This window comes from Sphaeramia orbicularis, chromosome 21, assembly GCF_902148855.1.
Source record: "Sphaeramia orbicularis chromosome 21, fSphaOr1.1, whole genome shotgun sequence".
NCBI classification, from domain to species: Eukaryota; Metazoa; Chordata; class Actinopteri; order Kurtiformes; family Apogonidae; genus Sphaeramia; species Sphaeramia orbicularis.
In genome coordinates, this window is record NC_043977.1 from 31,093,243 (window position 1) to 31,107,211 (window position 13,969).

Here is a 13,969-nt window from a genome sequence, read left to right on the forward strand (position 1 = left end):
ATTTAATTTATTGGGGATGAAGATGTTCATAAAAGTTCAGATTAAAGTTGAGTTATTGTATCAAAAAAGTGACTTTTACAGGTAAATACGTCTTTAACTGAACATAAACCAAGCATTTTCATTCACTGTCATTGATCAAACCGCATGGGTTTTACTGGGGAATCAATGCTGAAGAAGTTGACGGTGTTTCCATGGTAACTACGGAGCCTCTGAACATCCAAATAGGTCGTATCTGATGACTATGAAAACATGACAAACTGCATTTTACACAAATTATTTACATGTATTGATAGAATTAGTGGATCAACAGGTATTAAACAGTTTAGATGAGTAGATGCTTTAGGTTGGTGATAGATGCTTGGGTCTTTACGGGTTAATTTTACATAATATAAAGATTCAAGGTAGAAACAGACATAATGATTCCATAAATGAAATCAGTGGTGGAATATACAAATACCTTTAATGCCTTTTTACCAAATGTAATATACTATTTCAGCATTTTTATTTAATGTTCCCATTTATGTTCACTACATATGACATTTGTCTGCCAACACTTTTTCATCCTTTTACTGTCCAGTGAAAACCATCTATGTCCAAATTTGCCGATTTTGAAAGTTTGTATAATTAGGGTTTAATATATTTATGATATTTTATTAATGAGGGTTAATTATACTCTTTATTTTCCGTGTTGAGTTTCCTTGACCTCTCAGCGCCACATGGGTTTCCTCTGCCATTAAAACAGGTACATATATAAGAGGTTAATTCTGTTAAGTCTGTGCCACTGACCACAATGTTGACAGCCCACTGCTATGTGCTAATAGTAATGGCTAATGCTAATGCTAATGTAACTGAGGGAAGGTCCACTGGATACAGGTGGTTGTGATAAATAAAACACAATCGACACCGGGTATAACTGCAACGAGAGTCCTGTTTAACTGTTTTTCTTTTTACGACACACAATCAACATACTTTACGGTAGCTCAACCGCAAGCGCCAAGGGACAAACTTCTAAGCTAATTGCGCGAAAAATTGTGTGTTACACTATGCTAGGTACTGTGTATGTGTATTAGGGTGGGTAAAATACAAGGAAAATAACCTTTAACTACAGCTTTTTATAATGCTTTAAAATTCTATTATTACTTTTAAGCGTGTTTTAATTCAAGTTTTCTAAAAGGAAACAAGACTCGTGCATCTACTCCTTACTTGTGTTTGTAGAAAATATACTACATGATGGTTTGATTAGGTTCATTTGGGCTTGTTTTTGATACTATTAAACTAGTCTTTTTTTCCGAGGAAGACTGCAGACGGTAGTCAAAACATGCCAAGGTAAACCAAATTCTGATATACTTACACTTTTTCTGAAAAAAGGATGTCATGATTCTGTCTATCACAAGTGTTTTCAGATGGGTGGGCGGGTTAAATACATGATTGACAGCTGTAATTACTAATCGCTTAACAGATTCTGTTCTATGTGACCTGGACGTGGTGCTTCTACTCAGTGACTTCACTTCCTTAACAGCATGAAACAATGTCTGAACATCAATATTAGATTTAATGTTTTAATGTGGCTGCAGAAGGGAAGTGAGTTTTTTTCACAATCCTTTCCCTACAGAATTTGGCTCTGGAAGACTTTCTTAAAACCTTGAATTAGTTGGAAAATGCATTTGCAGCTTGAGTTTGAAGCTATGTTGTTCTCGCAGCCACCCAGCACTATATATAACCTTACATATCTACAGCACTAAGATTAAAACATGTAGAATGGAACCACACCATGTCTAATAGTAAAACACTGACAACATTTTATTTTTAATTTTTGTTCATTTTACCTACATACTTTTACTTACATAAGGTTGTAAATGCAGAATCCTTTATTTGGAGTACTTTTCACAAGTAAAAGGGTTTGAATACATCTTCTGGATAACATGAAATGAATGTCCTCAATAAATACTTGGTTGCATGTACAAATGTATACAGAGTGACGTGTTGATGAGTAAAGAGTGGGGGATGCAGCAGGCACTATAAGCCAAAGTAGGTTTGTACTGAACTGTTAGGATACCCAAGTAATTAGAGGAAAACAGAGGGATTGAATTATCACTGAGTCCAACACACACATGGACCCAGATGACAGAAACATGGCCGAGCTGAATAAGCAGGTAGTCAAAGCGAAAGACACAACGAAAAGCGTTAAACGACCCACACAGATGAAAAGCAGAATTGTTGTGAATGTGCCAGACTAAGTGGTGAAAAAAAAGAGCACAGAATAAAAACAGAAATCAGAGAGGGCGGGAAAAATGTATCTCTTTACTCTGAGAAAAGGAGTGTGAGGTAGAGAATGAAGAGGGAATCAGGGGGAGGGTAAGGAGAGTGGGTGTGTCCAGCTCCATCAGTCCCCTCCCTCTACTTTAGAGGTATAGATGGTGCTGGAGCAGAGTTCTGCATCCAGAGGTCCAGTCCACTGAGCTGCACTAGTCCAAAGAGCCTCCATCTCAGAGAAGTAGCCCAGCTTCTCCACAAACATCCGCAGTGTGACTCCTGCAGCTGCAGCACAAATACATTTAACCTGTTGTCAAAGAGTTGTTTCATCAGTGAGCCAACACTCAGTGACTCCGTCTTATTTCCTTGTGTCTTCCTCCTCTTGTGAGAATCCTGAACTCATTCAGACCTCTGAAGTTTGTTGCACCTGAACCGGCCACAGTAGAGATGATGAGGATGAGTATGCAGCACTCCAACAGCTTTCTGTTCATCCTTCTCTTCATTGCTGGTATAGTTCTGTCTGGTCCCTCCACTCCCAGCAGGAGCAGAGGTAAGTCATACCTGCAGTTTTGCATGTAAAGTGATTTTTGTAAACAATTGTTTTGCTGTGTGAGCTCTTTTTTCCTTATCCTTTTCTCTTTGTCTGTGGAAGTTAACAAGGCAGAACCTTGGGTTTTGCTGCTTTTTCTGTGTATGAACAGAGTGATTGTCTATGTTTCAGAGTGATGTCAGTTTGTAAAAGCGATTTCTGTCTTATTAAGAAACAACAGCCGCAAAGTCTGTTTAAAGATAACTTTTTAGAGACAGCCCTTTACTACAGAGCTTATTACAATCACCTCTGGTTTCCAAATGTGCATGAACCCAGTAAAACTGGCAGCTCAAACAGAGTTCAGTTGTAATTGTCAAGGGATCCATGTGGGATTCTGATCCAAGAGCCATGTAGAAGACGTTGGCATCAACACAGTGCTGTTGTGTTGAACCCACATCAAAGCCAAATAAACTTTCCTTTAGAGCCACCTGACAGCTTTATATAAAATGTAATTGGCAAGTTGTTCTCACTAACTGCTTTGTATACATTGTTTCTCTTCTGCAGCACAATACAACCCTTAAAAACAGTGCAATTGCCCAATAATAAATATATGATGATTCAGTCATGGCTTTAGGTCACACAAATGTTATCATGTTCAGGGAAAATCCTAATTACTCTTTGGGGTATATTCTTTCCACTTTGAACAAACGCAGTGTCAGATCTTTAAATCTCTGCTCCAGCATGCAGTGTGTGTTTGCCAACAGGCCATAAAAAACCCTAAAACCAGACTCTTTAATAAGGGATTTCTAGTGAATACTAGTGAGACTCCTCTGTTTGATTTCTCACAGTATTCTCAGAAAATAGCACATTTTCCCCAAGCTTTTTTCCATATTCTGTCATTATCCTACACGCAAACACTCACATGGATACACACTATATTCCTGCCTTTAAATTTCAGATTTTCCTTCCCACTCAGTGTATTTTCTTTGAGATAAACTTGGATTCCCTCTGAAAACGTTAATGTTTGTAAAAGTGCTTTGAGGTGAGAAGACTGGAATCATTATTAAGAGGTAAATACAGGAGAAAAGGTTTCTTCTGTTTTGTAGCTTGCTGGCTGAACTTCGCTTACAGACAGTTTTCAGTGTGCAGCGTTGGAAGTCAGATGAAAGAAGGTGTGTGTTTTTACTTTTGGAACAAACCTAACTGCCTGTATCTATGTTCTTCTTGGATAGTGATTTTGGATGAAAATGTTGAATGTTGAAGTGTGTTTGACTTCTTGTGGCATTGATATGATAATACACTGATGACATGTCTATGCACTGTTAATGTTTTTGATATAAAAACACTTAGAGCTAACCCAGTCTAGAACAATATGCAGCTCAGGAAACTACTACTGAGCCAGACAAAACATGTCCACTGGCATGTACAGATTAATGGAAGGGAAATGTGGGAAGAGGGGGAAAAAGTAGAAGAAAACAGAGAACAAGATAGATGAAATCAAAACATTTTTAGGAAGTTAGAAAGGAGGAGGATCAGGTCGGTGGAAAGATGGCTGGTGACACATATAGGAAGGCAGAGATTGAGCGAAGAAGGTGAAGGATGGAATGAAGCAGAGCCACAGGGGAATGGAAAACAGCTGTAGCCGAGTTGAGTCTGACAAGTGGATATATATAGTGGGAGAACGGAGAGATCAGTGTGGAAGCGGCCAAGGTGGAGAAAAATGTGGGAGTTCGATCCCAGACATGGCTCTGTCCATGGGCTGCAAGGTGAGGAGTGCTGGTCTCCCTCATCTGAGCCAGAACAGGAAAGGATCAAAGAGGACCCTGCTGTAGATGGTCTGCAGACTCTGGGTATTCCCCATTAAAGCCAGTATAGGTCAGTCCAAATGTCATTTTCTCACCAATTCACTTATTTCAGACTCTCTTTGCTCTGGCTGGCACTGGCCTCAGGTGTTTTCACACTTCATTGCCTTAAATGAAGGTGACTGTTTTACCAAAGTCCATAAAACATCTGTCTCTGTCTCACATCACTGGAAACCAAATCTCCATTCTACCTCAGCTCTTCCAGGACCGAAACCTGAGAGGCCAAAATACTGTACGCCAGAGCTGCATAAAATCACTCTTAAGACTTAAGGCAGCATGCACGCGAAGGCAGAACTGTATGTGATGTTGAAGGAGAGTCAGTTTAATTGATTCTATAATTGCAGAAGTGTGTGATACATAGGGTTTGTGGGGAAATACACTGTACTAACTATGAGGAGTTATAGCCTCATTTGGTTTAGGGGGATTTACAGTCTGTGGAGCCCAGTTGTGATGTTCAGCGGTTGTGACTCAAGACAAACTGACATGACTTCATTATTCTGTCACTGCATCCACCAAAACTAGCACATTAATTTCAACAAAGAAAAAAAAAAGTTCTTTTCCATTGCATATTTTGAAAACAAAACAATCCTTGTAGTCATGCTGCAAGCTTTTTTTTTTAGGCTTTGGGTATTTATAGTTCATTAGTTTACACATCAGGCTCAATGGAAAAGTCTTGAGATGATCTCAGTGTATTTATTCTCACAGTGCTTGCTTTCATGCAGTCCACCTCCTCATTTGAAAGAAGATAAGACAGAGACAGTGGAGCATAAGGGAGCTGCCAAGGGTGATGATTTGTTTCGTTAGATAATGTCAGGAAGTAAAGTGCATGTGGAAACGGATGCCAAAACTGCACATATTTTATATGCACAAGTCCGTGCTGTTTAACATTTATTCTCAGACAACAAATCCACTTAAAAATATCCTGTTGCACTGCAGTTGAAAGTGAAGTGAGTGTGTTTTGCTGACAACCCCATTAACCTACTCCCTTTCCCGGAGGATCATCCATCACTGCTGAGGATCCAAGAGAGCCGCTGCCATGAGCCAAGTTTGTGTTTCCAGTTTAAGGGTGTTTCTCCTTTTCTGGCCAGAAGGATTACACACTCAAAACAAGAGGAATACAATGGTGAACTGTTTATTGAATGATGTGGCATTGTTTGCAATTATCTTGCATATTTTTGGCTTTCTCCCAGCGTTATGATGGATTAACTTTTAATTGCTGATTGATTGCATGAGAGGGATTGACAGCTTATGTCATAATATTTATTTAATGACAGTGTAAGTATTCACAGTGAGATTTACAGTACAGTGTGTGGGCATTGCACTGACGATAATATGTCATACATGAGTATAGATCCATTGTTTGCTGTGGCATAATTATATTCTGTTTAATAGTAAATAAAAGTACCTCATGGGTGCATGGGTATAATAAAAAGTATGCACTGTGCACTTACTCTAAGCCAACAAAAGTTTATTAGCAAGAAGAGCTCAATGCCAGTTGGAATTTAATGTTAGAAAAATGGAAAATACACCCATATTTATACATTTAGTACCCCAATACCTGACAAGCTTCACGGTGGCTTGTGAGGTTAACCATTCAACCTGAACTGGATGATAAAACTCCAGAGACAGTTACCAATTTAATAATGTACATATGAGGATAACAATAAGGAAAAACGAGTAATGTAAAAGTTATTTATTGTCATGCTCTGATAATTAATGCTGTTGTAAATTTATGCCTATGATAGATATCATGGATATTATGGATAAGATTATGGATTTAATTAGAGTGTAGTTATATATCATTTGTTGAGGTAATAAATCACTGATCTCATGATCTTGACAGGGTCAGAGTCATCAGTAAAGCTACCCTCAGGAAGAATTTCTGCTCAAATAATCAATCATTATCCTCACTATTTGTCGGAAAAGACTCGCTGTAGGATACATATACACAAACAATAAGACTTTGCGGCTTAGCAATTTTTCTGGCTAGCTAAATGTCAATAGTTTTCCTTTGTACTATAGTTGATTGATTATTAAGACTTTGACTGGACTCGTTCCTAAAGCTTTATTCATTTTACTCTGGAAATACTGATAAGTCTTAACAGTCCCTGAGCAGTGTGTGGGCCAAATGGTTGGGCTTTGGAAGGATTGTTGTGGGATGGAGCCAGCTTATGCTTGTACCAGAATTTAAAACACACTGCCAGAAGTTTCCTAATGTTTCATACATTGAGAGAGCTCTCCCTCTGAGTTGGTTTCGCTCTTGTTTTATCAGAAATATTGATAGGCGAACCAAAACAAATGCAGTTTTGATAGGAAAGACGTAGCTTGAAAAGAATTAGGGGGTTTTTAACGACAGGGCTTCCCTCTCCTTCACTCTTAGTGTCTGTTTTGGCATCTGCCAGCTGTTGGCATTACTCCTCATGCAAAGTTCCACTATTTCATTTAACACTGAAATATGAGCCAAGGACATGTGCGAGGAGTGCATAGTACAAGCCATAATCCAGTTTTTAAGCCGTTTAGACTATGAGAGGTGGAATTTCAAGCCCACATAGACTCATTTGTCATTTCCATTATGGAATAAAAATGATGGAAAAAGAGTAGACGAAAATATGATCGAGATTACCCATACCATTTAATTTTAATGTGATTAGAGAATGTACCCATGATTGAATTAAAACACGCTTAATATAGTGAAGGCAGAACAGCAAATCATCAGAAATGGACTTCATTTGACAGACATGTCACATTTATCATGGAAGTCTGCGCCGGTGGGCTTATTTAGTGTTTTACATGTGAGCAGGCCATCTGTCAGTCATGAGTCATCCAGCTGTGGTAATCGCCCTTTTCTGATGCTGTTTACCATGTGTGTTGTAATTGCTAGCATGTCCAGATTTGAGTTTTTGTTACTGTAGTATCCTTGAGCTGCTTGAAAGCTCACTAGGTTTGATTTGAAGAATGCAAATGATGATCATAACACTTATATAGCATCAACAAAATGCAAATATGACATCCTAAAAACTCTTAAATGATACATGAATGACTATTTTTTCTTGTCTGGAATGTCTGCTTCTTGTATCCTGAAGTGTTAAAATCTGTTAAACAACCACTTACATTGATATTATTGTACCTTAAGACTAAGAAGAGGAGAGTTACTTCTATACTTTACGAGTGCAGATATTTCTGGTATCTGTACAGTCCTCGCATATTTATATTCCTCATATCTTTTTACTTTTCTCCTTACATTTCATATATTATATAATACCTTCTCCATTATCTTCAACTCCATACATTTTCAAAGCAGGCCCCTAACTTTATTTCTGATGCCTTTCATAGAAATGAATGATTACATTTTATTTTGCACCATAGGCTGATTTCAAATTGAACTAGAAAAGCACTCTGAGAGCGCAGACCTCCGCCAAGGCAGATCAGTCACCCCCCTCCCCAATCATCACCAAAATTGAATCATTTTTCCTTGTGCTTGTTCAGAACATGTACTCTTCTTCGACTTGAATAAACAAGTGATATTTGCTGATGTTACCAGTACAGCAAAGCCCATTCAAGATTTTTTATTGTCATTCAACACTGGGGTGATGATCAAAATTGCAATCCACGGGATCCATAGTGAAATTAACCCATAAGGACCCAGTGCAACTTTTGTGGCAGTTCCCAAAAGAATTTTTTCTCTATTTTTAACCTTTCTTAAGTGATTTATCACCATTTACTCCAATATTGTCCTCTGTATTTTGCATTTCTAAGTGAAAATCAGGTATTTTCTTATATTTAATGTATTGATGATGTAGATGTTCATAAAAACTCAGATTGAAATTGAGGGTTATTATATCCAAAACAGAGAAAACTGAAAAAATACATTATTTTTTTCTGCAAAGTGTATCATTAACTGAACATAAAATAAATGTCTCCATCCACTGTCATTGATCAAAGTCCATGGGTTTTACTGGTGCATCAATGTTGTAGAAGATGACGGTGTTTCCATGGTAGCTACGGAGCCTCTGAACGTCCAAATGGGTCATATCTGATGACCATGAAAAGATGACAAACTGTATTTTACACAAATTATTTACATTTATTAGTAGAATAAGTGGATCAGCACATATCAAACATTTTATACTTGTGAATGATTTTGGTCGCCAGTGGATGTTTGGGTCTTTATGGGTTAAATGAACATAAAAAAAATGCACACATTTAAAATAGAAATAGAAAAAACAGAGAAAAGGGCAGATAATAATAAATAAGTAACCATGGAAGAGGTGGAGAAATGACCGAAATGTAAACAAATTATTGCATGTTATATGTAGTATTGCATGTTCAATTACAGTAACTGCACTTTATATTGTGTTACCCACAGAAATGATCATACCTGTGTAGAGTATATCCTTCACTTGTGTCATTTTTAGGGTATGATTGTCATTTTTGTCAATGATATTTTACATCCTATAGTATCCTGATATAGCCTGATATGAGTTCCATGACCATATGAAGGTGATTATGTTGGAATTTTGAAGGCAATTCTGACTGGTGTTTAATGTTTTTTTTTTTTACAATATCGTTAAAAACATTTTAAGGCCACTTCCAAGAGTATAAACATATCACTGGCCCACATAAACCTCAGGTATAAGACTCAATATATACATTTTATGGTACTTTTACATGCTGAATCCTTAATGTTTGCCTTGTTGAAAAAAAAGGGCCGCACTTACCCAGATTAAAGGCACACAGTAAGGAGTGTTATTAGGCTGGCTTAATAAAATCACCACTCGGCTTTCAGTAAAAACTTGCAGTAAAACTTACACCTCAGTAGACACCTTAAGCGTGCAGCATGTGTGCAAAATGAATGAATGAATTTAAGTGTTGAATCTGGAAAGGGACAGGTTGTTAAAATAGATGCATTGCTGTGACTATGCGAACTGTAATATGTGCTTTTAATAGACATGTCTAATAGGGAGGTTAGTTGAAGAGTTGTAAATACTGCAATTTATGGCGCTATTATGACTACTTACACAATTACTCTGTTACTTATAATATGTATGTATATGTGTTTTCATTTCCTGTCATTTTTGTTAAAAACATCACACACAGTTACTTTTAAAGTCAATCCAATGGAATAATTACATCTTTTCCTGCCTCCCCAGTGAGACGTCAGAACATGAAAGTCCGCATCAACGCGACTGGAGACACTATTGTGCTGAAGTTTTTGCGTCCTAATGCTGACACCAAGCTGGAAGGTTACATCCTGGGTTATGGTAGCAGCATGTTCTCCAAACAGTTCATCCAGCTGCCTGAGAATGGACAGCCCTACGAGACGGAGTTTGGTAAGAAGGGCAGTTCATGAGTGTTTTTATACAATGACATAAGGCAGGGGTGTCAAACTCAGTTTAGTTTAGGGGCCACATACAGCTCAATGTGATCTGAAGTGGGCCGGACTTGTAAAATAACAGTGAAAAAAGTCAAATTAAATTGTGAAAATGTTTACATCTTCAAATTTTCCTTAAACATTTGAATAACAAGAACAACCTGAAATTTTTAAAGTGCAATTTTAACAATATTATGTTTCAGTTTATCATTTACACATGTGCATTACAGATTGGTTCCTTTTGTGGGCCGGTTTTGGACCACGGGCCATATGTTTGACACCTGTGACATAAGGAATCAAATGCATATATTGATGTTTTTAAGGATAAAATGATGTCTGCTCATAAGGTCAGTATTGTTAGGCTAAATGATAAAATCCATTTATTTCAGGTAATACTAGATTCACAGTTTGCAACTCACATACAGTATCTATGTTTACTTTGTTATTAATTACATATTTAGATGCTTAAATCTTTTCTTCTGTATCTTTAAAACAGTTATAATAATCTACTGAATCTGTCTCTGTGGTTCTCCCACACTTAATCTATGTCCCTGTAGATTTTGATCAAGGATGTGGTGTTATTATGAAGCTGCTTCTGAAAGTCATCCTTTTCCATTCAGCTACTTCTTTCAACCTTTGTGCTACAATCTACCTAAACTCAGGTTTGTTTTTATGCTTTTAGATGCTGAGCCGAAGTACCTTATTGCAGTCCAGCCCATCCCAGTCAATGAGGTGAAAAAGCAGTGCACAGGTATTGGGTTTATAGACAAGATATTCACATTTTTCAGGTGACATGGTGAAAGTGACATGATTTGTTTACACTTGGGCTGTTTGGTGGACATATATTGGAAAAAAAAACAAACAAACAAACTCATATAACTTCCTCAGGTAAAGTGGAACTGGAGAAGCCTCTACACTTGGTGATTGGGTCAGTGACACCCACTTCAGTTCTGCTTTCCTGGGGGACTCTGCTGAAAACCCCCTATGAGAGCAATGTGATGAATGACTGTCTTGAGGATGGGTAAGTTTACATAACATCACACATAAAGTATATATGATGCCACAGAACAACCACTTTCATGGATTGTTAGATCCACTAATGTGCTAAAAAAGAGAAAACCACACATTTTCCACCTTCTCTTATTCCAGAAACTCTGGTATAACTGCATGAACGGTATATGATTCCCTTAAGAGTCTCAGGTTACTAATTGTGAACACAGCACAGAATGTGGAAACAGGTGTTTAGCGAGTTCACCCACACAGAATTTAATGTTTAATATTTAATGTCATATATTACTGTCATTTTTCCCTTCCCGTTTTCCCTTTTTCTGTTTAACTAGTTTACAAGACACAAATGCAGTTGTGGAAAAAATTATTAGACCACCCCTTGTTTTCTTCAATTTCTTGTTCATTTTAATGCCTGGTACAACTAAAAGTACATTTGTTTGGACAAATATAATGATAACAACAAAAATAGCTCATAAGAGTTTAATTTAAGAGCTGATATCTAGCCTTTTTCCATGGTTTTCTTGATAATAACCAAAATCACTTCAGTTCTTACATCAATATCTATGGCATTGTACTGCCAAAAACAGTACTTTTAGGCATTCCATGTTTTTTTTTTTGTCTGTTTTAGTCACATGATACACACAGGAGTGAGTACTTGATTGCATAACCACTGTTTTTGATTACTTCTGATGGTCTAATAATTTTTTCCGCGACTGTATGAAAGAGAAAATACCAAAGATTAACTATAAGAACATAAACTAAACATAAAAAGGGAAATTTTAACAGCTACACATAATGCAGTAGGGGGGACGTACAGTCCTATACTTACACAGTGTAATTATTATATTTCCTCATTAGTCTTTACTTAACCAGTAGGAAACCAAGATTTTGAAATAGTCTCATAGGGTGGATTTCTACTACTCTTTAAGATTTAATATGCACTATTCACCCAATATGTATTAAATTCTGAGTCGTACTGAATGGTATGTAAATACTGCTGATACCCATTATGTATTTGTTCAGCACCAAGAAGAAAAAAAATCTAATTAAATAATAACATTTACCTCAGAGATTATGAATACTTTACACTTTCTTGTCTAACCTCAAGTGGGTCATGCAAATTTGTTTACTGGGTCACCAATTGGGGTAATGTGCATAGAAATGATGTGATGTAAATAGAATTCAGTATATTTACTCAAGTACTAGACTTAAGGACAAATGTACTTGGGCATTTCTGCCTTTATATGAGATGATGAGCACTGTAGATGTCACATGGTAAGGACTGGACTCACAATACCCAACTCAGATTTAAGAGCCAACTAATGTCCAAAAATACCCAAAATCTAAAATCTAAACAAAAACACGAGAGCTAGGTCCAAATACAGAGAGAGGACGCTCAGGCTGAGGTACTAAAATCCAAAATCCGTAAATAGAAGCATGAGAATAGTGTCCAAATCACAACGAGCTATAACCAGGAAGAATAATGCTGGTACGAAGGCGACATGAGGAACCACACAATGAACTGGTGGAAAACAGAACAGGACCTAAAAGTTAAAAAAAAGAAGAAGAATTAACACTAAGACATGAGACCAGGAAAAAATGTGCAGATGTGACAATAGTAGGACAGGAAAGATGGGGAGAAAGACGGTGAATGGGCTAAGTATTACGCTCAGGTCACTGTGGTACCAGGTGAGCCATTCCCATACATGGATTTCCGTTTTATTCTTCCTGTCCATTAGATTAGATTCTCCTATAACAGGGGTTCCCAAAGTGGGGTACGTGTACCCCCAGGGGCACTTGGAAGGAGCCCAGGGGGTAAGCTTAGTAATTATTTTTTGTTGATGAAAAATAATTTATTAATTTATTAATTAATGACCAATTTATTTATTTTTCTTATCGATGAAAGATGTCACTTTTCAGTTTATATTTTGCACACAAAAGGTTTCTTTTTTATATATTACAGTTATATATATGTTGTTTGTTTCCGAAGTTTTGAAAATATATAGACACCTTTGGCACAGGAACAAATTTTGCCTAATTTTTTAGGCATTTAAATCAAAAATGCTGAAGTGAGAGTTGGGGGTACTTCGCTGAAAAAGTATATTTCAGGGGGTACTCCACTGTAAAAAGTTAGAGAACCACTGCCCTATAACATTTATTTGACACTGATGATGCTGAAAACAATATGTTTATATAATGTGATACAGTTCTATGCTACCAGTCTACCCAACAGTGCACAAATGATCAAAATGATCTAATTTCCACCACACTGAAGAACTACAACACTAAAATTTCCTCACATATTATTAGCACAAATACCAAAGTAGCACGTTGAATCTTTGAGTAATATCTACTACTTGCTGAATAATTGAAGCTGAATAATTTTTCCTCATCCACCTGCTTCAGATAGATGAAAAGGATTATTTTCTGCATATCTGGTTTGTTCATCTCAAATCAGTGAAACATTTAGAGGTTGTGACAGTTCATGAAAAATGTTTCCACATTTGAGAGACCAAGATTTTGTTTTGAGGTTAAAAACTTTGGTAGTGTTTGTCTGCATATTCTGTTCTGCTTCTCCCATGGCCCAGACACTACACGGTTCGTTATCGTGAGAGGAGCAGGAAGTGGAATTATCAGACCTGCCCAACGAGTGACACAGTCATTGACAATCTGAAACCCAACACGGTGTATGAGTTTGGTGTTCAGCCCAACTCTAAGGACGGTGATGGACACTGGAGCCAGCCGGTCATTCACAACGTCAGCATGGAGGGTATGCTTTGTCCTTGATGTCACTGCTATTGTCACACTCGCTGTCAACATTGGCTTTTATGTCCGTGTAAACACATGATGTCAGAGGCTGCTTTAAGTGGAATTGTGTGCATATGAGCCTCTCCCTGTGGAAGATACCGATCAGTGTTACCGAATCAAAACCATGTTGTGGTTTAC

At 37.3% G+C, this 13,969-nt stretch overlaps 1 protein-coding gene across 10 annotated transcripts in view; it reads left to right on the forward strand.

Annotated features, from left to right (window-relative positions):
• Window positions 1-2,456: 2,456 nt before the first annotated feature.
• abi3bpa (ABI family, member 3 (NESH) binding protein a) overlaps window positions 2,457-13,969 on the forward strand; it is a 29,447-nt gene continuing 17,934 nt past the window's right edge. For all 10 annotated transcript variants that reach the window (XM_030124699.1, XM_030124702.1, XM_030124704.1 and 7 more), the window contains exons 1-5: window positions 2,457-2,803; window positions 9,795-9,974; window positions 10,698-10,766; window positions 10,904-11,036; window positions 13,612-13,793. In XM_030124699.1, the coding sequence (XP_029980559.1) occupies window positions 2,701-2,803; window positions 9,795-9,974; window positions 10,698-10,766; window positions 10,904-11,036; window positions 13,612-13,793 (667 nt within the window). In that variant the 5' untranslated portion in view covers window positions 2,457-2,700. The remainder of the gene's footprint in view (window positions 2,804-9,794; window positions 9,975-10,697; window positions 10,767-10,903; window positions 11,037-13,611; window positions 13,794-13,969) is intronic.